At 39.1% G+C, this 24,746-nt stretch overlaps 1 protein-coding gene across 7 annotated transcripts in view; it reads left to right on the top strand.

Moving 5' to 3' along the window:
- Positions 1-24,746, top strand: part of SRPK2 (SRSF protein kinase 2) — a 154,817-nt gene that overhangs the window by 54,870 nt on the left and 75,201 nt on the right. For 2 of the 7 annotated variants that reach the window (XM_075081403.1, XM_075081406.1), the window contains exon 1: positions 925-1,148. The exons of the other annotated variants lie outside the window; for them this stretch is intronic. In XM_075081403.1, the coding sequence (XP_074937504.1) occupies positions 1,111-1,148 (38 nt within the window). In that variant the 5' untranslated portion in view covers positions 925-1,110. Of the gene's footprint in view, positions 1-924; positions 1,149-24,746 lie in introns of those variants that run through there. 7 annotated transcript variants of the gene reach the window in all.

Here is a 24,746-nt window from a genome sequence, read left to right on the forward strand (position 1 = left end):
AAGTCAGGTGGAAGCTCTCCTGTTGTAGAATGGTTAATCCCAAATAGTTGAAGTTTACTTCGGTTGTAAACAAGTGGACATAGTCTTAGTGTTGCAGGGGTCTCACCAGTGTTTCCATAGGTGGCACTACGGTCTCCGGCGGGGGTAGAATCTTAAAATGATGCTCACATTCGTGACATTATTCTTTGGCATTTTTGCATCATGAACCCGTTGACTCCAGAGCTCCCGGTGCATTCATTTTTTTCGGCAGTCTCTCTGTTCTGCGTTGACAGGAGCTCGTGATACCTGTGGCAGGTGGCACAAGGGCTCATCTCCCCTTTGCCGCTGTTTGTCCGTCCGGCCGTGCTGCGGTGCGCTGCCAGGCACGTGGCCGCAACGAGGTGTCAGCCCAGGTTGGGCTGGTGGGTGCTTCCGCTTGGTCGTTACAAGTGCCGGACTGGTAATTAATATGTATGTAAAAAATAGGGGAAAATTAAACATCACTTTTCAAAGTTTATTTGGAGGAAATTGGAGGCAGGGTGCTAAAAAATAAAGTCCAGGTATGCGTAGCGTTTTCCATGCCTGATTTCTAACCCATGTATGAAAGTAGTGATTTAATACTTCATTCTTTGTGACAAAAATGATTCAAAGAGCCATATTTTTCAGGGCTTTTGATCTGAAGGCTTCCGAGGGTGCCCAGTGCGGCTTAGATAACTAACCGGGAAGGTAATCTGTGCCATAAACGCCCCGTTTCGGATGTCCCCCCTCGGAAACCCCCCCGGCGCACCCGCCGGCAGCGGCGGCGGGCTGGCGGGCCCGGTAACCGTGCGGGCTCCGGCGGAGGAGCGGCGCCCCCCCCCCCCCCCTTCCCGGGCGGCGGAATGGTTCCGCCCGCCGCCGTGCCCAGTCACGTGCGCTCGGGGCGGCCCGGCGCCTCCCGCCCCGTCCCCTCAGAGCGCGGCTGGGCCGGCCCTCGCACAGGCTCCGCGGCTCCTGCGGCCTCCCGCCGAACAAAAGGGCTCCGCGGCGGAGGGTCTCCGGCTAACAGGACTCTGGAAAGCGAGGGCGGTCGGTCTCGGTTGTGAATATTTTCTGATTTTTCCAGAAATCAAGCAGAAGATTGAGCTGCTGATGTCAGTTAACTCTGAGAAGTCGTCCTCTTCAGAAAGGTACGGCTGCATCTCTTGCATGAACGATTCATGGTGTAGCATTGCCAAGCAGCCGCGCAGGGCTTTTTTTTCCTTTTCCTTGTCAAGTTTGCTGCTATTGTTTACGTATTGCATGCTGGTTATTGTACCGTGTCTGTTGAGCCTCTCGTTTTGGTTAAGCTTCGTGCGTTTTTGCAGAGATTTATTGATTTTTTTATTTTATTTTTTTTTTAATGAAGCCTACAGGGCTGCAGCATGCAAATCATACTACGGCAGGCTGCTGGTTTGTGCGTGCTGGTGTTGCAGACCTTGCTCCTTTTCACTGTCATGCAAACAGCATCTCGATTTCTAATTTCGTTTTTCAAGACCTCGCGTTTTTGTTGTGTTGCAGGAAATCGTTCCACGGTTGCAAAGGGTTCCTTTCAATTTAGATGCGTAGGAAATATAACTTGGTTAAGCGTTTCATGTTCTGTTATGTGGAAAAGGGAGTGTCCTTTGCAAAGTAGCTCAGGAATCGCAAATCCCCCAATTAGTCACATTCTGTAAGATAGACGTGATCCTTGTTCAAGTCTGTGCTAGGAAATGGAGCAGTCCTTGCATGCAGTAATGGTTCATGCCTGCAGGTAAGGACAAAATGACTCAGAAGTGTTTTTAAAGCAATTATTTTATCTGTCAATCAGATTATTGCAATTTCAAGTAGCTGTTTCGTTTTAAAGAAATATTTCGAGGTACTAAATGCGCATTAAGTTTTCTGATGTGAAATAACCTCCTAGTGATTTTGTTGATTCTTAAATGATCCAACCCTGCTCACTTCTCTTCTGCTTGCGACTGAATTTTAAGAGAGATTTTATTTTCAGAATTGCCTAAATCCAGAGCAATGTAATTTTTTTCAAATTATTTACAATAATCATTTCAGCTGTGTGCAAAGACCATCCGAATGTTCTGTTTTGCTATTTTAATACTGGACATTGGCAAAAAAATATTAATTTTAAACCTTTGAAGTTAATTTAAAACTGTTCAGCTGAAATTGTTATCTAAAGAATGTCTTATTGAATGGCTCAGTGTAGAAAGACATAATGGACTGAGCTATCGTAAGGTAACAGTCTAAAAGATGTCTTTCAAAATGAACGAGTGCTCTCTGTGGCATGCATGGTTTAAAAAAAAAAACAAAATGAGCAGTTTAATTTGATTTATAAGTATATTTGTGTAAGATCTGTAGAAACAAACTGCATTGCCTTTCACCAGCTGTAATATAACAAAATATCAGCAATGAGAGATACAGAAAATGGTGGGGGGGAATGGGTTGTTAAGTCACCTTTCCAAAATGGAGAGAGATAAGAAGAGCTTTGAGAGATATTTTATTTATTTATTTATTCAAAATTATGAATAATGAAAGAAAATGTTAATATATTTTTTCATTTACCTCTATCCCACCCTAAAGCCTATAATTTTTAAATAAAAGACTAATAAAATGGTGGTGATAACAGAGGGGGTGATGGGGTGAAAATAGTTAAGGAAATAGGTGTTAACTTGATTTTCGGAAAGGCTTTTGTTGGCATTGCTATGGGGGAGTTTGTTATATAATATAGATATTTATTTTATCTATTAATTTTATGCAGCACCCAAAAACTGATCAGTCTGTTTTTGAGCAAAACATACTCATAGTTGAACTAATGGTAGTCCTAGATGAATACATCCCTGTAAAGGATTATAACACATAACCAGAGAAGGATGCATTTGTCTGAGATGCATTTAAATGCCATTCATTAAAAAGTGAAGTTTTATAACAGCCCGATGTGTTATCTTGCAATAAAGATTAAAATGTGAATGTTGCATATGCAGTTAGATTTCTTTAAAGGACTTAAATATATGGTACTGTTCCCCTGGAGATTGATTTGACACATCAGCTGCACAATTTCTGAGGTCAATTATAAATGAAAACAACTTTATTATCTGAGATTTTTTTTTAAAATAGCCACATTCTTTTCACATATCTAAAAATAGACTGAATTTTTTGCAAGCTGTTATGAAACAGTGCTGCCTGTCCTATTAGCTTCCAGTTCCTTTCAAGGCCCTTCAAAATTACTGTGTAAGATATTTTTAAGGAAAAAAATATTATAGTATTGAGTGTCTGAACTGCAGAACTGTCCTCAGCCTGCTGTATAGCGAAATTGCAATGTTCATACCATACAGACATGAAAATCTGCATGTTTGTGACAAACAGAGAAAGGGAGTTCATGCATATTTTTTAATTATCAATTTTTACCCTTGCTCCTAGTGGCTGGGCTTTTTGAGAAGCTTGAGGGTGGAAATGCCAAGCGGAAGATCTGAATTGAGTCCATGGCTTGTTTCTTGTTTTCCACACTAGCAGAGGCTGCTAGACAGTGCTTGCATAGCGGGAGGGGAGGGGAGAGGAGAGGAGGTGCTCTGTGCATTTACAGAAACTGATGAAATGGGAATAGAGGAGGAACGAGTGAGAAGCCCATCACTTGCCCCTTTCTTTGGTTGGTCTTTGTTTTCACAAGAGAGTTCAGTGTTTGTAGGTTTTCCTACTCACTTGGCAAGTTCAACATGTTATCCTGTCCTAGAGGAAAAAAAACTTATGAGAAGGAAGCTGGAATGTAATGGATGGTTTGGCTGTTACGGGAGCTCAATGTGTTGGAAGTCCTGCAGCATTCTCTTAGGGTAGTTGTTGTTATGTTTTTAAGAGGCTTTTAGGAAACATTAGCAAGAGAGTGAGATGAACCCTTTCACTGAGGATTCTCTGAGATGTTATGTGCAAAGCTGCAAGGTTTTGCAGCCTTGAAAAGCAGATTAATACAAACCTGAGACGTTTTTCGTAGTGAGATTCATCCTTCCTTTCCCCTCACCTACCCCCTAGAAAAACTGTAACTGCAGGTGGGGGTTAAGATAACTGTGTTTTGGTGTGTTATGGGATATTTAATTATGCAGACACGATCAGACAGCATCTCTAAGTCCTAAGTTGCCGAGTAGTTAATGCTGCCCTTGTACGTGTTAGCGGCTTGTGACAAAGTCCTCGTTCCCTGTTGATAAGGTAACCCGGGTAACTACGGATGTGTGTGTGCACATGGACGGTTACAGCAGATCAGGTAACCTGCTGTAACTTGTTACGCTGAATTGATTTGTTTGGATATCTGAGCTTTAAGTATACTGTATAAACGTTTTCTTCCAGCATGCTTACAGTGTATCATGCACCTGGTCTCTTTATCTAATAAGTAGTAATTTAACTACCATGTGCCCTCATGTTCCAGTGGGGGCTGTGTGAGATTACTTGTCCAAGCCTTGCAAATGTGTCATTAGAAAGCAAGTAGCAGCACCCAGACAGAGGACAGTCTTTCAAGGACCCTGCAAGAAAGCAAAAATACTTTAATTTCTGTTGTAGGAGCTACGTGCTCTTCTCATGTACAGTATAGTCAACCCTTTGAGCTGTACAGATTTTTTTTTTTGCCTTTTTAAGAGCTTTGTGGAACTCCTTGCAAGTTTCTGTTCCGTTTTGAGAAAAGTAAATTCTTCCACCTGGGTCACTTTCTACTCTTTAGACTGCAAACCTAATGTATATAGTATTTTTTTTTAATATACTTTAGGACAAAGAACTCGGTATTTTTTTAGCTCTGATTTTGGATTCTAAATTTATGTCATCTTAGCAATGCAGGTTGACCACAGGGTATTTACTGGTAAAGGTTATTAGCAAGGCTGATAAGTCTGAAGTATTTGACATGCTCTTTTCTTGTCTTTCTGTAATGGCTGCATATGCACTTTCTTTACAGTGAATTTCTGTTTCAGTGTTTTTAAAAAATAAAATTAATAGCAGCCATTCATGAACAGTCTTAAAGTAGATAACTGGTGTGTCTATAATTCAATTTTCATGATTTTGAGGGGCTTTATAAATAGCAGTAGAGGGAAGATACTTTCAGACGACTAGGACAGCAAAAGTTTGTCTTATTCAATTTGTAGAAGTGGGGTGGTGCAGGCAAGGCTTAAGGACAACTGGTGTTTTTTGGGATGATGTCTCTTGGTTTGGTTGGGGGTTTTGTTGTTTGTTTTTGGGGTGGGATTTTTGTGGTTTTTTTTAGCCTTGGGCTATGTATACCCCTCTCTCTTTGTAATTTATCATTGCAGAGCAAATAATTGTATTTCTCAATGCTTTTACGTGGTTTCTTCATCAGGTCATCCCAAGAAGTGCAGTCAGGGAGTAAAGTAAATAAAGTAGAGGAGGAAGAAAAAAAATGGACGCTTGAGTACTGTCTGCTTCCTTTTCTAAGAAGAGACCTAATGTTAATTGATAAAAGAGGCACTGTGAAACAGGTTATGATGCTGAAGGATTCCTTCAGGTTTAGGAACATGCAGAATTTTTTTTTTGTTCTGGGTTTTTTTGTGTGTGTGTGTTTCTTTTTTAGTAATTTGATTGTGGATGTACTACTTCTCCTAAGGCAGAAGTGTCACTTGTAATGGAGTACAGAAATAAAACACATGTTTAAAAGTAGAACCATTGATTCACAACATTCAGTATGAGCCGATATTGTTCTTTGTCAGATAAACATCTTGGAATAATTATTAGATAATAGGGCATTATAAGATAATAATTCTATTGTTATTTGTGTAAGTAACATTGAAACAAAAAATAATTACCAGTATGATGCAACTATTTCGTCAGTTCCACAAACTTTTAAACATGTTTTTAAAATACCATCTTTTCTTCTGCTGTCTTCCCTCTTTAATTTTTTTAGGTGTAAAAGACACATTGCCTAACTTCCACTTCAGGGCAGTTCAAATTTATTTTTGGTAGTCATACAACTTTAATTTTTCAGTTTTGTTTAAAATAATATATGATAACAATGGACAGTGTATATTTCCCCCTTTTTTTTAGTATTGCAGGCTAGTACTGCTGTTTATTGTATTTTATCTCAGAAGTGGGAAGAAATCATCCTGTCTTAATGTGGGCCCTATGTTATTTGTCCAGGGAGGCACTGGACTCTGGTATAGCTATCTTAGACTAGATACTTAATTTTAGATTACTGAAATTGGACCAAAACTAATCCTATGTTTTGCATATTTTTCATATCAAAGGTTTCACAGGTGGTTGTTTTAGCCTGCAAGGCTTTTAAGTGAGATATGAAAGGAGACAAGAAGTGCTGCAACTTGCAGTTGAACTTTTGTAGTAAAAAAAAAAAGGAAATAGTGTATGTAGAAGCAGCCACTTGTGGAGCAGCTTTTTTCACTTGAGGTGATATTCTTAGGGGATACTGCACTCTATTTATTTATTTATAATTTTTTTACTTCTGTGTACTACTGTTTACTTCTGTGTTTTTTGTTTTAAGAGCTTTTCATCATGCAGTTATTTGTGAGATATTTATTACAGGGACAGGGAGGTTTCTAATATAGCTTCTGAAAACACAGATCCTGGGTTTAGGCACTTATTGTTGGAACTAAAATGAGAGAACTTTGGGAAAGGGAGAGATTGAAGGTGCTGGGGGGTGGTATGAGATTTTCCTGTATGAGAACTGTTCACTGGAAACTAATCAAAGCAATCCAGTTATGATTAGAACACAGTTAATGGCTAAAAAGCCATGTACGTAAAAAATCTGAGAACTAAGATTTGAATTATATACTTTCTAAGTAGAATGTATGTATTTCGTTTCCGATTCAAGGTAAAAGGTCAGCGAAAAAGTAAGGGGTCATTTTAAGCAAAGCCTTTTGTACTACAGATTGTCTGCTTCATAACTTCAGTCTTTTTGGCTAGTCATTGTCTTAATCATGACCTCACTAAAAAGTCTACTTGAGGACCCTAGACAGGTGGTAAGGGAACATTACCTGATAGATTGAGTAAAACAATATGTACCTACGCCAGATGACTGCATTTCTGTTGTTCCGGTGCTGTGTTACAGGATAAATACATTTGTGGTTTTCTGCATCTTCACATTACATACTTACAAATGCATAATAAAATATTTAAATGTTCATATAATTCAGTAAATTTACTGTGATGTGGTATGTGTTTTTTCATTGATCCGCAATTGATGTAGTTACCAAGAGACACTAAGCAACAGGTTAAGGAAATGTATGCTAATTTAAGCATTTCATTTTGTTGCATAGTATGTGTATTATAAACATATTACTAGGTAATTTTGGCTTGTCTTGGCTTGTGAGTTGCAGTGAATCCTGCCGTACAATTCAGAGGATATCCACCGATCTTCCTGTTTGGCTGAAAAGTACCTTTTCTGGCCAAAGGATGTTGTGACCTGAAGGCCTTTTACTAGTTCCCCCTTTAGGAACTTTACACTCCTGAGCCACTGTCTGGCCCAGGTGCTTCTGTATTTACCCAAGCCTAAGGGTGAGTCTTGAAGAAAACTCTGACAAAAGCCAAACAGTTACTGTACCTTAAAAGCAAATATGAAAGTAACCTCATCTAGGATGTTTAACAAACTCATGCTGCTGATTGTGACTAGATGGATAGTTTGTTGCTCTTTCCCTTTCTTTGTTTTTTTTCTCTCTCTATTCTTTGAAGCTTCAGTTAAGAAACAAACATATGCAGCTCCAAGCTCTGCCTGCTATATGTACTACCAGCGAAGGAGTGCCAGTTCTTCACCAAGTTTGTCTACGCAGTTTTCTCCGTCTGATTATAGCTTTAGGTCAGTCAGGCTGGTTGGTTGCTTCTCTTGCATGACTGGACAATGTTCGAGACCAGAGGCACATCCCATGTAGATGTTTGTTTGTATGAAACTTCGGCTGTTGTTTTTAATACGATGTTCAGAAGGTGCTTTAAGTAACCTCTCTGTACTGGTAAATGTGTCCTAATTCTAACTTTGTCTTGTTGTCTTCTAAAACAACAAATCACTAGTAAATAAGAGTATCACCAATTTACAAAAGATCATGTTTTCTTCTCTTGAAAGCTTGTGAAACATCAGTATTTTAATGTTGTGATGGTTAATCTTGAAGACTGTTTTTCCAAAACCTGGAGCAGCGTAATTCCATGGAAGGGAGGAGAATTTCTTAAAGCTAATTCTTATGTGGCAAAATGTTACTGGAGTAACATGAAACCTTTTAGGAACTCAGTGCTTTGTTTTTCTGAAGCAACTTCCTAGGCCCCACATCTACTGGCATGGTCACAGCCTTCCTAAGAAGGCAGGGACTTGTCCTCACTTCTGTTGCTTGGTACTACTGTGCCTGAGGATAGAGTAGTGTAGATCTGCTTTTGATAACAAAGGCGGCCATATTAGTGCAGAAACTCAAGCTGTGTGTTTGTTCTGTGTTGTTAAAGCTTAAATATTAGTTCTGGCAGAAATTGGGAGAATTGTTTTTGTCATTGTCTACAAAGAGACAGTATTATTTTATTTTGTAACCACTGTATCAGAATACCCAGTGGTGATTTTTTTTTTTTTATTTTGTGGAGGCAGAAAAGGAGTTTGAAATTCCTACGGGTTTCAGTAGACAGCTGTTCTCTTATTTTGTATCCAGCATCAGGAGCTGCAGATTCTTGTTGTCTGTCATCTTCAGCTACTGCAGCCACTGTCCGCAGAAGCATTCGGTTCCTGCCATGCCCACATACCAAACAGGTGTATCAACCTCTGTTTATTCCATGCCGTGAACTAGAATGGAAGATGTTTGGAACTAGCTCTGTTCTTTATGAATCCTTCTAAAAAAGGATTAGCTTACCCATAGGAGACCACGTGTGGTGGTCTCCTAAGAGTGGTGCTTTGTCATCCCCAGTATGACAGTGTAAAGCCTTTCTGACAGCTCCTATTACGTATGTGACAAGAATCAGGAATTTCCACTGCTGCTTGGCCTCTTGGCTATGAGAGGTGTCTGTTTCTGAGAAGATCACAATATGGCTTTGGACCAAGACTTCCCGAAGACACATGAAAAAGATGATCAACCACAGTGATTCTGAAGTACATTTTTATCTATTAAAATGTTTCATTCTAATATATATAAATAAAAGCACAAACAGTCTTCATATGCTTAGTGAAGTCTCACTTGGCTCCTTCCCAGGTAATTAATGTTTCAGACTATTAATTTAGAAAGACAACTAAAAAAAGATACAGCCTTCCTCAGAATGCTTACGTTTCACAACAGAAGTGGAAGAATGCAGAACTTACAAAGAAATTATCGGTGATCAAGGAAAAAGTCTTCCCCTTTCTCACAAGTACTCTTGATATCGATGGATGGACCACTGAGACAATGAATTAGTGTAGACCCTATTCCTTGGGTACCCCGGCTGTAGTGTGCTGCCAGAGAATGCATTTTTTTTTTTTTTGTGCAAACCAGTAGTATTTAAAGGTACTGTTGCTCTTTATGGAAATCTGTTTATAAGTTTCTCCAAAGCAAACTTATTAAATATGTTACTGTATTTTAATTTTAATCTACTTTGTTTCGTCTGTATTTTTGCTTTATTTGTGTTTCTCTTCCACTATAATGGCTTACAGTTGAGTCCTGACTTTAAAAGAGAACACGTAGGAAAGATCTGGTCAAGATTCCTTCCAAACGTGTTTAGCACAAAGGAATTTCAAGGGCTATTAAAAGAACCAGAGGACATCCAGTTGAAGTAGAATGGTGCCTGAGAACGCTAACACTTTTTTTACTATCATTTTAAATGCTCAGTGGTTTACAAAATGCCTTAATAAAACTGCATGTGGTGTGTTCCGGTAGATGCCAGGACAGCTGAAGCAGGTGTAGACTACCCTGAACTCAAATCTAGGGCAGATTTATACACTTCCCCTTTAAAGTGTTACTGATAGCTTTGCTAAGGAACTTGCAAAGGCGTGTGTCCTTTTAGCCCTGCCAGTTATTAAAGGTAGCCAAATATGGAGAGCTTTGGGTCCCAGGGGCATACCCCCTGTCCCAGCTGAATAGGTAAGCACAAGACTGCTGCAGTTCTGTGTCCCTAGGGCCAGCCAGTAATGACACTGAGTGCTTATTCCCAGTGGGTGCGCATGCATGCACACACACTCATGTACAGAAAATGCATACGCAGCTGGCTGCACAGATTAACAGAGACTCAAACCAATGCTTTTATTGGCACCCACATAAACACACAGCACTCAAACAAGAACTGCACGGACAGCCCAGTCCTGTTCCTCCTTTCCAGCTCCTCAGGATGGAAGTCCACTAATGGAATTTTCAGAAACTCGCACAGATGCTGTATGGGTGCCCCTAATAGCCAGTTGTAAATAGTCTGTGTAGTTGCTGAAGCCTTGACCCATTGGTGCCCCCCTGTTGTTGGCACCTAGACCCATGAGCCCCTGAGGTTTGTGTTCTTGTTCCTGTTGCTGGTACTTAGACCTTTTATCTACTCACTGGCCATTCTAGCCTGACATTGGCTTGAGTTCACATGTACGCACTCAGAATAGAAAGTGCATCCACAAAGAAGACAGAAATAGGGGTTAATGACAATATAGGATAGACTGTTGTGATCAAGGGCAGGACTCAGACAAGTGCACTAATAAGCCATCCATTTGCACTGGACCTGCCCCATTTATCCTTTCTCCCTGCTGTTTTCCCATACTTGTTTCTCTCTTTTCCGCCTTTATCCCTGTCGTCTTCTGCCTCTAGTGCCTTCCCCTAAACATTTCATAATATCTTGCATGTTCTCACAATCCCATGGTAAATTTTACATAATCCCAAAATGTTCTTCCTCTGTGCATCCCATAATAGGTACTGACCCCTTAAGGCAATAACCTTTACTTTTCAAGGTGTTTCTGGGGAGAGAGTGTCCTCCTTGACTCATCTTCATGGGTTTCACACTGGGAGAATATGGTCTAACTGATGGTCTCGGTAGTAGCTGATTCAGGTGCTCTGTTTTCACTGATTAGGTTGTTAGGGTTTCTCTATGTATTGTTTTTCCGCTGATCTTGCTGGATCTGTTTCTATTATGATTAGCCTTTAATCAGATAACTTAACACTGGTCTCCCAGGGGCCTATAGCAACTGTCAAAACTGGATCTAGGTCTGTTTGGATTTTTGGCCATCTGACGTTCATACAAATGATTGAGGTCAGCTGAGGACACAAAATGCACAATTCCTTTGCTACTACTTCTCAGTGTCATAGAAGTTTACTATTGCAGAGTTTTGTCTACTACTTAACTCCTATTCAGTTTATAGACCTATATTTCTGGAACGGAGTAGTGAGGTATCTTCTTACAATGTGTTAATTATGTACTGTATACTTTGGACTTAAACCTGCTGGAGATGTTAGGCTCATACATCTAATGAAGGTAAAGCTCAGCAATGACCGCAAGCAAGCAGTGCTACTTTGCTGAACTTGTCCTCTGCTTGTTGCAAAACCCATTTGAGGTAAGATAGCACAGGGATGCATAGTAATTGGAGTTCTGGAGCATAAAGTCACTCAGACTAGACACCCTGCTTCTATGTGTTCTGGTCCTGAAAAGAGCTGCCTGATAACAGCAATCAAAAAGTATTTCTTGGGCCAGTTTAAAAAAAGGCAAAAAGCAATCATATCTTCCTTTAGAAGAGGAGTAATGTTTCCAAGGTGGACAGGAAAGCCTGGCGTTAACTTGACATGCAAGCATTGAGAGATTGCTCAGTTTCTTTGCAAGGTAACTGAGCAGCCAGAAAACACAGACCTGCGAAGTGTATTAGCCAATATTTGGCTATCTGACATCTGTATTCAGAAAACCTGGCATGTATTATTTCTACTACAAGAGCCCAAGAGCTAGCTAGTTCTTGAGGCTTTGCCAAGTTGCTTCTCTCAGGAAGGGAAATAGTTTGTGATTTGAGGGTTGTGAGATTTTTTTTGTGTGTGTGTATGTGCAGTCCTGTTTATTTACAAAGCATGTAAACAGAGGTCTGTTTGCTTGAGCAGAGTAGAAACAAAGTGCAACAAGCAGCTATTTTGCTGAGGTTTTCAAGTCTGCCTGTCTAGCAAGTACTGTACTAAAAAAACCCCCCTAAAACTCAAAAAAAACCCCAACACCCAAAACCCCACATGCAGCTTTCTTTCCTGAGATCACAGGCACAGCATTTTTTTCTTTTCTTTTTCTGCTTAAAAGGCAGAGGCATGTGTAACTGCAACAGTTTTCCCCAACGTTAATTTCAAAATTGTTATTTATAAAATTCTTAATTCTTCACACACTTTACAGTCTGACTGGATTTGGTGTGTAGGTGCTTTGGACAGTGTGTCGTTTTGTTTTGGTTTTGTTTGGTTTTTTAATTTGTTTGGGTTTTTTTGGGTTGTGTGGGTTTTTTTTAACAACTGCTGTGTAAAAGACCTAATGTTCCTTTTTTCACTTAGACTACAAGGAGGGTATTCAGCCCAACTATCAGCCTTGATTCCAGCCAAATACAGAATTCTTTCGAGACCAGCTTGTTCACAGGCATTATTTCTTTAGGATGACAATGCCATACCTAAAATATAACTTTCAGAAAAAGCCTTCATGCATTCTGTAATACCTTTACTCACTTTCTGGACTCTACAGTTGGCTCCCATGTCATGTTGTATGGCATCTGAAGACTCCTGCCCTTTACTGCAAATAGCTGTAGTCAGGCCTTTCCCATGGACAGGTGTGAGCTGCTTTAGGATCTGTCTTCCTAGGCTTCTGCCTCGCCTTCACTTGACTCCTCTAGGCCAAGAGTGTTTAGGTTTACTCTATCCTGGTTTCTTTTTTTTCTTTCTACATGACTGCTTTTCTTCTATAGAAAGCCTAACTCTAGGTTACTTCATGATGCTTATCACCCTGCTCCACTGGACTAATCCTTTATGAGGGAGCTGGAGCTGATGTACACGTTGTCGTCTTTAACTCCTGAATGCTCTGAGACTTGCAACTTCCTGGCTGTCTAAACTTCTGAGACTTCATTGTTTTGTCCACAACTGGCAGTTTGTGTGTATGCTGTTGCCTGCCAAAAGTAATCCAAGATTCAGTTGCAGTGGAGTTTTATATGCAAATAATACAACAGGAGGTTTATCCCAGAGCTTTCACTTTACACCCCTGACCCCCCAATCATCATTCTTGTTGTCTCTCTTTGTGTTTAGGTACCATCTGCTCGCAGTCCTCTGTCACCTGTTTGCTTTGTTATCCCGTCTTTGATTTTGTATTGGTTATTTGAAAATTTATCTTAAAGTACTGATGCATTGAAAGAGATACAGATTATGTGAAGTGAAAGTTGGAAACATAAAAGCATGATAGTACTTCTTGCTTCTGCATATGTATGTGTTTGACGAAGGTTTTCTAATAGTTCAGTTATCAGCTTGTAATGGCTAGAGTTCACAAGGATGTATTGCAATGTAGCAAAAAAATGGTCCAAGTATATACTGAAGGACAAAAATGTTAGAGGCTTAAGATAGATTAAACTTTGATTAAACAGTAGCAGTGTCTGTTTATCTTGACTTTAGCAATACTTTTTGACACTGTCTGCTATAATGTCTTCATTGACAAACTAAGGAAGTCTGGGCTACATAAGTAGACAGTGTAGTGGAGTGAAATCTGGCTGAACTGTTGGGCTTAAAGGGCTGTGATCAGTGGCACACAGTCCAGCTGGAGGCCAGTCACTACTGGTATACTCCAGCAGTCACCCTTTATTGGGGCCAGTACTGTTTGATATCTTCATTAATGACCTGGCTGATGGGACAGAGAGCACTCACAGCAAGTGCACTGTTGGTACAAAACTAGGAGTGATTCGTGCACCAGAGGGTTGTGCTGCTGTTCAGAGGGACTTTGACAGGCTGCAGAAATGGGCTGACACAAACCTCCTGAAGTTCAACACAGGGAGATGCTAAGTCCTGCACCTGGATGGGAATAGCCCCATGCACCAGTGCAGGCTGGGTGCCAAGCAGCTGGAAAGCAGCATTTGCAGGAAAGGACCTGGTAGACAGCATGTTGAATGTGAGCCGGCAGAGCGTTGCCAGCAAGTCAAGGAAGGTGATCATTCCTCTGCTCAGCCCTGGTGAGATACACTGGAGTGCTGTACCCAGTGCTGTCCTCCCCAGAACAAGAGAGCTCTAGAGGGACATACTAGAGCTGGTCCACTGAAGCGCCACAAAGGTGCTGAAGGGCTTGGAGACCCTGTCATGCAAGGAGGGGCTGACACACTTGGGATTGTTCAGCCTGGAGAAGGTTCAGGGGGATCTTACCAGTGTGAGTAAATAAATATCTGATGGGTGACAGACTTCTCAGTGGTGCCCAATGACCAGAGAAGAGGCAGGAAGCACAAACTGAAATACAGTAGACTCTATTCAGACATAAGAAAAAAAATTTAATGTGAGGGTAGATGAACAATGGCACAGGTTGCCCAAAGGGATTGTGAAATCTCTATCTTTGGAGATGCTCAAAACCAAACTGGACATGACCCCTAGCAATGTGCTTGAGGTGATCCTGCTTTGAGTAGTCAGGTGGGACCAGGTAACTTCCAGGCACCTTCCAGCCTCAACTGTGGGGAAACAGAGTATTTGGACAAAGCTTGCTTTCTGAAATTCAGCTAAAACTAGAACTGGAAAGATACATAGTAAAGTTTGTAAAAGCTATTACTTTTTTTTTTTAATTAGTCTTACATCAGGATTTGTTTTTCTGACTTCTATACTTAAACTGTAATCCTAAGACTAGTAGTTTTTCTAGTTGGTCATAATCTTTTTCTGTTGAAAGCACCTTTTTCACTAGTCAAGTAAGTCATATGAGAGCACGTGCTTTTCTTTGATATTGTTCTATATATTCTTGTTTATTGGTCATTAAGTCAAGACCTGTAAAAAAAGCCTGTCCGAAGGACATCCGTCTGGCCCAGTTCTAACTCTCTGGCTATTTGTTTCCCCGTCCACAGTAACTGCTGCTTCACTAGCTTTACAATACTAATTCTTTGTCTTTTTCCTCTAGCTGTTTCTGAATTCACGTAGGTATTTGGTGTGCAGCTGTTTTGCATCCAGGGAAGGGATTGGGTCTCAGATCTATAGGCAGATGTTTTACAGTGGACTTACGACAAAGGTAATCAATAAGGGAGGTATTTGATGATGTTCATCATCTGTCCTGGGTATTTCAGAAGCATATAAGGTTCCTGCATGTTAATTTTTGATGCTCTGGGTTATTAATAGTTAATTATGCTTTTCACCTATTAAACATTCAACAGATTCCAAAATAAGATTTGGGTTGGGAGGGGGGTTGTTTACTTATTTTTTTAATGGTAAATTCATAGCCTTTATTGTGACGGAGAAAGTGATGGAGAAAGCTTTTTACCAAATTATATTAGTGATGTGGTAATTTGACTCCTTCAGCACATGTGACTAATATACTTAATGTATGCCGAGTAATACAGAAACTTTCCCTTTTCTTGGGAAGTCTCATCTTTATTCACTGGTAACAAAGCCATCATTTTGGTTTATGTGAAAACTGCTGTGGGGTAATAGTTGGGCAAATTGTAATGATTTCTTCATAATTAAACACCTAGAAAGTTATTTTTACCTGTGACTTGTATCTGTTAAGTCGGTACCAGCCCATTCTAAGTAATAGAATGCAAACTGCAGATACTCAAATTACAGAAAAAAATGGAACACCTGGTTCATTGAGTAGTTCACTAATAGGAGTTTGGCAGTGAAACTGTTTTAAAAAAGCGAAGGAGGTTATGGAATAAATATTTGAAGTGTTCTACCTTTAAATGAAATGAGAACTTTTAATGTAAATAGAGATGGGTAAAAACTAATTCTGAGTGTAATGCAGCTACCTGTCAGCATGAATATTGGTGTACAAGGATTTACTTGTGAAATACATTGCACTGCATTTTTGTTAGGATAGGCACATTATAATAATTGGTGGGCCACAGCTATTTTTATACAAATATAAACCTCAGTGATTTATATTGTGCATACTGCAAGCATTCGGTACTATCAACTGGAGTGTTGTCTCTTTCCTTTTTAGCCCCACCTCCATGTATTTTGTGTCCCCTGTTGATTTGTTTCTTGCCTTGATTGGATGGGAGGATCACAGGCTTCAGTACATAAACGTACGTGTAGTTTTTCCAGTAGTGCTGGTAGCCTGCTCTATGACCTAGATACTGAAGCATCAGTAGGCTATCAAGAAAGAAAGTAAGTCTTGCTAAGTAAAAGTGATTTTGTGGTTTGGTTTCTTTTTTTTTTTTTTTTTTTTAAGCGGGATTATGCAAAATTCTGAAAGAGAGGTATCGACAGGATTTTCAAATTCAGCCTGTCTGCAGAGTTCAGGTATTCAGTCACAGACTGCTTTGGGGGGATTATGGAAAGTTTCTTATTTTGACTAATAAAACTTAAATTGTTTAAAAATAGTATTGAGATGAGAAATTAAAAATCATGTTCTGTAGCGTGCCTTTGCGCCAAGGTTTTTTTAAAGCCATATGTAAATGGATCATGGTTTAATTGATGGTTTAATTGATTAGAGGAGGGAAGGTATTGATATATCTAATTAAAAAAAAAAAAAGGATTTTTTTCCCTTCCAAGTAATCTAGTTCTTTTTTTAATCAACTCTTCCTGAGCTGGAAATCAAAGTTTTGTAATTTAAAATTTAAGTGAAGATTGAAAGTCTTGAAGTTTCTTTCTAGAGGTTTTTTGGCATGTTTGTTACTGTTGTTAGCATTCAATCCTATAATTGCATAGTACTGCAAAAGTCTGCTTTCAGTTACAGTGGTATTTCACTGCATGTTATAGAAATAGCCAGAACTTCAGTGAAATAGACACCGGCTTCCTTGTGCCAGGTTGGAGGATTTAAATTGCTATTGTGGAGAGGTGTGGGTGATGTCAACAAAGTGTCAGTGGAGGTGATTTGTTCAGAGTGAATCACTAACTGGATAGGAAGGCGAAAACTTGAGAGTTTGTAAGTCAGCTTTTATTTTGTATGTTGATTTGACTTCAAAATGCAAATTTTAAGAGAAGAGGCAATTACTAGAAATCATGATTGTGATTTGTGTATTTAAAATTTTTTTCAAGTGATTTTTCTTCAAGACTGGGATTCATAGTGTGAAAGATGCATATGTGCGTTTCTTCAAAACAAAGATGACTAGAGGAAAGACATGATACATGTACACTCTGAAGAGAAGGATTTTTTTTCCCAGTTTTTGCTTTTTAGAAGGGATGAGACTTCAGTTTTGAGAAATTATGTTTAATGGTTTCCTGTAAAGCATAAGTATAAAGGCACATATAAATGCAATATATCTTTAAAGATTTGTTATATACTTAACGTAATTGGGTATTTCTTGCCTTTTGTTAACAAAGGGTGCTGAATTAAAAAATTTACCTGGGCTTCTCTTGCACTTGTTTTAAGTTAGTCTTAACACTTCAGCATTGTTTTGTTGACTTTTTTTATTGTAGTCCCCACTGTTGTTATACCTGCAGTTTGCAAACATTAAAGCATTAGCTAAAAGAAACAAAAACTGACTGAGGCTGGTAAAACTCTGATTTCAATGAGCTGTATTAATTCGTACCTGTATTGATTTTAAGTACCTATTTCCATCTTACACTCCTGTTTCTACCTTACTTTTACCTAGGTTGATGATTATAACATCCTTGCCCGAGGAAAGCTTGATGTATCTCCCTCCAGGACTCATCAATAACTGTATTTGAGTTGTCCTTAGGGTTTTAGGCAAAGCAGCAGAAGTCATTACTCTCCGTCAGGATCTGATTGTGCTATGTCTGAAATGGTGCCAGCCTATGACAGTCAAAGCAAAAGGCCTCTGTTTGATTACCAAATGCTGTTGTATTCATACTGCTTTAACTTCTAGGCCATTTTGTTCATTCTTGCAACTGATGTCATTTTTATTTTTCCATGTTGCATATAAGGTTAGCATCAGAGAGGAACTAAAGCATGGTTGTGGTAATACTTCACTATTTTTAACATACTTTGATTTACCTTTTGATGTAGCTTGTGCTCTCTTGGAATTTTCTGATGTTTGACAACAGGAAATGGCAGTTGTTCTCAAGCTTTTAGTAGGTGCTTGCTGTGTGTGTCTGCACACCAGTAATGAGCTGAGCAGGTGAGTGTGAGGACTGCTCAGTTAATGTGGTGGTGCTGCTGCCGCCCTGCTTGGGTCTACGTAGGCTTATTAGGAAATCAGTCTCTGGTAGTACCTGGATTAAAGATGGATTAATTCTGGGTATAATATCAGTTCAGCACATCCCTTTTCTGTTCACTTTCCTACAGAAAGGCTGGTTTCTGGCACAGAAACAAGTATCTAGAGAGCTAGTGATATCTTACTGTCACAGCTGTTCTTCTAGGTGGATATTTCCTGGATTTCTGGTCGGCAAATTCTGTAACAGGATTTTGGTACTGGTGACATGACAAGCTTACCCAGATTTCTTATGCTTCTTGCTGAACTACAAGGGATAAATATACATTGTGTATAGTTCCATGAGAATGGCTGATCTCAGCCTAAGAATTCAAAACTGAAATGAGTGGTCCTGCTACAGCCTTTTCACTTGCGCCAGTCTTTCACTCCCCTCTGCTCCCCCAGGTTTTCCACCTCAATGAGCTGAATAAGTTCACTGGGGCATCAGGTAAGTGCCAGAGCCTTCAGGCTGGATGGGAGCAGAGAATGTGTGAGCAGGACAGTAATTGCATATACCATGAGCTATCGAGGTGTTTTTTTTCTTCTTTTTTCTAGCATAACATTAATATTTGGGTTTTAAAACTTCACTTAGGATGCTCTTGTGCTTGTTCTAACATGAACACTTCAGCATTTTGCTGGATTCTAGGTGTCTGATAGGAACATTGTGACCATGACATTACTTTGAGGACTTCTTTATTGTAGCCCCCACTATTGTAGCTGCAGTTTGCAAACATTAAAACATTAGATAAAAGAAAATGTTGCAATTAAAATTTTAGGATTTAACAGAAATTCTGACAAAAAGGCTGTCACTGTAGATGAATGCTCATTTCTTTTATACAGTAAGAATACGGCACATCTGTCAGTGTATTTAGTAATCAAATGTATAATAGAGTTTGTGTATAATTCTACATAACTGAGTTATTTAGTAAGCCTTCCAACGTCTACCTGCTACCTAGGCAGACATTTCTTTCATCTTAATTAGATAGTGAGATTTTCAGACGAGCATGCTGCTTGGATATTTTGGGTTTAATGTACATTAGAATGAAACAATGGTAAGAAAAATCATCAAGCATTCTTGGGTATATGGTTCCCACTCAGAAACTACAAAGTTGGCTACTACTTGAAGGTCGATGTGGAAGAAGAGCTCGCCTACGAAGCACAGGCTCATTTGCTCTTGTAGAGCCTTATCACTCAACTCCTTCCAGTTTTGGGGGGATGAAAGTTGAGACTTTTGGAGGTTTTTTTTCTGGATCCTAGGTGTCTGATATGCTCATGATGTTCCTGACATTTTATCGCCTCTCTCCAAAAGCGGCTAGTATAGTTGGCTCTCCTTGCATTTTGAGAGTTTCTTTTTTTTACAGTCTGTCTTCAGCATTGATTAATCCAGCATCTTTCTTATCTTCTGTTTCACAGATCAACAGCAACAATTAATCTGTGGCACAAGGCATTTAATTTCTTGTCTCAGGAGTTCTTACTAACAGTGGTGGAACTGTTAGGCTTTTAAAGCATTCTGGTTCTGTTTGACAAAGTTTTGAGAATATAGGCATTGATATTTTAAAAAGCTGTATAAGGTGCAACAGTGCCATCGCTGTTTGTGGAAACATTTAGGGACACATTGCATATCTGAGGAACAATAATTATAATCTTTCAGAACAGGGACTTCATTCTTGAAAGGGGAAGGGAAGAGGAAGGCTGATGTTAACATTCGTGGCCCCGTGTTGCTTATGGAAGTCAAGTGAGATTTCCACTGGTAGTTCAGTTTATTTGTAGGTTAGATACTAGCATAGCATTTTCACCTATGAAGATTGCATGTATAGCACACCTTCTGTGATGCATTGCATCTGTATTTCTAAAAATAAAAATATTGCAAAGGCAAGGCATTGGCAATCCTTTTAGAATTCATATCAAGTCATGATGTGTTCACAGTATAACATCCTCCTTAGTGTATCATGCATGGCAACAAATAGAATACAAATAGAATGAGAAAAGGTGTTCTCGTCTGTAATCAATACTGTAGCTTTGTTATATCAGTCTTGGAGTGGAAAATTCTTATACTAGCCCTAGTTCAACAATAACATTTTAAGAAGAGTTTTCTGAATTGAAAGGGGAAAAAAATGCACCAAAACCCCTAGAAAGTTACCTTATGTATGTGTTTGCCCATTTCAGTGATCTGGGTACATCAGTCAGGAGCCGGAGATCTAAATGCCATCAAAGACTCATTTGAAACATGAAAGCACCCATTCTGGACCATAATAACTGTTTCAGGTTCACTGTGCCCAAAACCTGTTATGTTTTTGTTGCAGGAAAGATGTTTAAGCTTTAAAGTTAGAACAGTTCATAGCTAGATCATGCTAGTATGAAAGACATTTGATCTAAGGCTTAGTAACCCCAGGAGTCAGGGCTGTTTTGTTGATAGTCCTGTTTGGAGGTAGGAAAAGAATATTTACAATTCACTGAACCTTAGACAAGGTGTCTTAGGGAGAGTGATGGCATTTGCTCTCTCTGGAACAGTTTAAAAGAAAGAGGGACCTGAGAAATTATAGTTCAAATATCAGTGACTAAAAATATTGCATGGTTCAGTTTCATTCTGAGAAGAAGGGCAATGCCTGGCAAAGGAACCCTGTTAATACAGTAAAATGTAAGAGCTTTCTACCTCTGGCAGACTGTCTCAGCTCAAAATAGAGATAATACCCATCTTCATAAAATTTTCACTCATTTATAGATTCCCTACATCTTGAACAGATGATATTGACTTTAGTAAATGCTTTGTTTCTTCTTTATCATAGCTTACAATACAGAATGTAAAATTAATCAGGTCAGTAAGGTTTAGTTGAGATGATGCTAAAACCTATGTAGAATGCTAATTAATGATTTTTCAATACAAGGCCACCCATACTGCACAGACTGAGAGTATTAAGATTTGCATGTCTGTGTATAGGTATGTGTGTGTATATATACGTAATTTTTTTTCAGTATCGTTACAGGAGAAATGTTGGGGTAAATCACCCTGCCGTATTGTAACCTCACAGTTTTGTTCTTCGTGAGAAGTCTGTAATGAACCAAATGTATTTACCTTTTAAACCATTTGTACTGTATGTGTTACTCCATAGTTGTTAAGGTTCTGTGTAAAATTTCATGGAGGAGATACTTCATATTAAAAATACACATCAAGAGCACAGTTTCACAGTTGGCTCAAGCCTACACTTAGTCTTGCCTTATCCCCAGCACTTGCTTCTTCTATTCTTCTCTAGTGCTGGCACTGGTGTTTTTGATGCAGTCAGTTGGATCAAGGCTCAATCACCCTGAAAATTGCCACAGAGGATGGGAGGAGGTTTTCATCTGGGTTAGGGAGCTACATAGCATAGCAGTATGAGCACAAATAGCAGGCAGAAGAAATACCTGGAAATAAGCAGAAGGCAGGACATTCCCTCTCACTGGAAGCATCAGTGTGGGTCAGCCTAAGTCAGTTGAGAAGCTTCTCACAGTTTCTAAAGAGTTAATTCTAATAAACAACACTTGGAAGATGAATAACAGCAAATCCAAGACCTCATTACCATTGAAATAACTGATCCATCTTCTGTGCAGTCTTGTCCGCATCACCTTACCTCTGCATTTGTACTCACTTGCAACTTGCCCGTTACGCTTTACCTTGTTAGAACAACCTTTAAAAGAAGTGAATGAATGAGTGCTAGAGTTGGTGGAAAGGTGAGGGCAGGACTGCATGCCTGTGACTATGAGAGAGAGGAGCAAAAGTGACTCTCTTACAGTGACAGAAAGCTATCAGGTTGACTCTGTACATATGACTGAACCATAGATCCACTCTTAGCACCAGGAAAGGAAGAAATGGGGAGATTAGCTCCCTGCCACCAAAAAAAGTAAGGAAGGGAAGGTGATGATTTATTCTGTCTTCTGCCATGCATATTCTTCTGCTGTTGTTTATTCCATGCCCTGTCTTGCATTAGCTGTACTATTTGTGTCTCTCTGTGCACTGCTTTTAACTTGTGATACAGAAATGATAACCAGTTTGATTTGCTTTGTGGATTCCCCCCCCCCCCCCGCTTTAGCAGGAAAGGAGCATGCAGCTGGAGGCAGGCGAAAAAAATTGGAGTAGGGAGCATGATCTCTTGTTGTAATGTTAGTTGATACTGATTTATACTGATTTTGTTCTGGATAGTGAAGTGGAGGGATTGCTGAAAAATTTTGGGAAGAACTCTACAAGAGGGAGATAATGTACATAAAAGTGTAATAAATGTAAAATGAAGCTCATGCGGGGAAACCCTTTTCATCTAGTGATGGAATCTAGTGCAATTATTATCAATATTGGAGGAGTACTGGATCCACAGAAGTCACAGCTCAATGCTGTGACAGTCCCTAACATTCTGCTGCAGTCCCATCAGGAAAGGAATCGTGATCAGCAGATAAATAAGCAGTGTCTTGTGGCTTAAATATGGCACCAAGTGCCTGCTTGCCATCTCAGAAAGAATATAATAAATGATTGAGAGAAGTGACATGGAATTTATACAATTGTGAGTGACATGAAAAGAGTAAAATTTTTTTTCACTGTTTCTTCCAAAATAGCAAACTGGTAGGCAGTTTCTGAATAAACAAAAGGAAATTATTCTTCAAATGCGAGCAGATAAGCGTGTGGAACTCCTTGCAACAGGATGTTAATGTTAAATTTTCATCAGTTCAAGAGGTGACTGAACAAGTTTATAGAAGGTACTTCACTGAAGAATGATAAATACAAAGATCCCATTTGTGGCCCAAGAAGTCCCTATGGCAAATTGTTGTAGGCTGGGCTAGTGTTTGGCTCTTGTCATGTGTTTTGTCATTCCTGTATCCTTCCCAAGATGCCCACTTTTAGCCATTGTAAGAATAGGATAATGGACTAGCTGTGACACTGATCTGACTCAGTGTGGCCGTTCTTCTGCTAGCAGAACTCAAAGTAGCTATGTGTTTTGTCAATATAAGTTTTATTTTTGAGAAGATTGAGTTGTAATGTGAAAATGGCCCAAGTAAATCTAGACTTTTTCTTTCTGAGTGCTCGTGGACCATACTTGGCGCTGGTAATTTTTGAACTCTTTAGGGAAGAAAAATGGGGTTTTTTGAAGATAAAAATATGCAGCTGTTGATTATTGTTTCTCTACAGGTAGAATAACAGTTGTGCTGTCTTATATTAAAAGTGCAGATTTTTGTTAAATGACATACACAAGTTTTGAATATTGCAATTTGACAAAATTCTTAAAAAATTTCCCCTGAATGTAGATCACTCAATAAAGTCTTAGGTCTGTTGATAAGAAAACATGAATGTTTGTGGGTTTGGAAGTGATCAGTAGTATATAGTAAGAATCACAAACTCAGTGTTCTTTTTCTAGAAAATAATTCTGTAATAGTCCTTTTTTGTGAAGACCATTTTGAAATGGTGAGTAGTAAGTTGTTGGAGCCATTTCAGGTGCTAAGCAAAAGCCTATAATTATTTTCTCCCTGATTATTACTATTTTGAACATGCCATGTACCGAATAAAGAAGAAGTAAACTTGTACCTTATTTTTGAAATGTATACAGAAGTTATGAAAGTGTTCTGGACTGTTCCCCTCCTACTCTCCAAAATGTTTTTGATACTCTCACCCAGTTTTTTTACATCTTTTAGATAGAATTTCTAGTCTGGTATCTTCTCTGTTTTGCTGGAGGGTTTTTTTGCATGAGTCAGATGTGCATTAGTAGTTCTCACTGTTTTAATTAAAGTGGCAGAGTTGTTGAATCTTTATCAAGGCAGACTGGGGTGGAGGGGACAAAACAGAACAGAACCTTACATCTCATCTTGATTCTTAGGTTAATCATCCAGAGTGTCTCTAAAGTCATAATCACATAATTCTTTTAACCACCTACAGAATCTTCTAACATAGATGGTAGTTTAATGTCTAAAGTAAGAACAAGCAAGAAAAATATTTAAATTCCAAAATGAAAATTTACAGGTTTTCAAACTTCATAAAGAACGTGTAAAAGGAGGGTATGTAATCCTACATCTTCCTGTTTTTCGAAGTGCTTTGTGGGGAGGTTTCTCTGTCTTTTAGGCAATAGACTGGTAAGCAGACATAAGACAATTTTTGGTGACAGTAGCAAACTAATTACAGTATACATGAGATAGGTGCCAAGGTCATGGGGTTCACACAAAACTGGAAAAACCTTTTCAGTACTTACCTGTTTTTGTGGTTGCTTTATGTATGCATGGTATACATTTTAGATGTATTTTTATAAAAATGGAAGGACTGGAAGTACATTGCAGTATCAGTGAAGTCATGACAGTGTTTTGCAGTCCTCTTTTAATGTGTAGAGAACCAAAGGCAGAACTTTTTGTTGTGAGAAGAATATTAGTTACTGGAAAATTTCAGTTCTGTTGTCTTCCTAATTAGAACAGTTACTGAAATAACCTCAGGGCTTAATATTAATAGCTTTAGGTTGCAATTGTGATCTTGAGTGGTTTTAAAAATGAAAAGTGTTTAAAATTTAGGATTTCTCTTCTATTCTTTATTCAGTCTTCCGTTTCTGTTACAGTTGAGAAGTTTCAAACTACCATATAGCCTGTTCCTACA

The sequence above is a fragment of the Phalacrocorax aristotelis genome, chromosome 1, assembly GCF_949628215.1.
Source record: "Phalacrocorax aristotelis chromosome 1, bGulAri2.1, whole genome shotgun sequence".
NCBI lineage: Eukaryota > Metazoa > Chordata > Aves > Suliformes > Phalacrocoracidae > Phalacrocorax > Phalacrocorax aristotelis.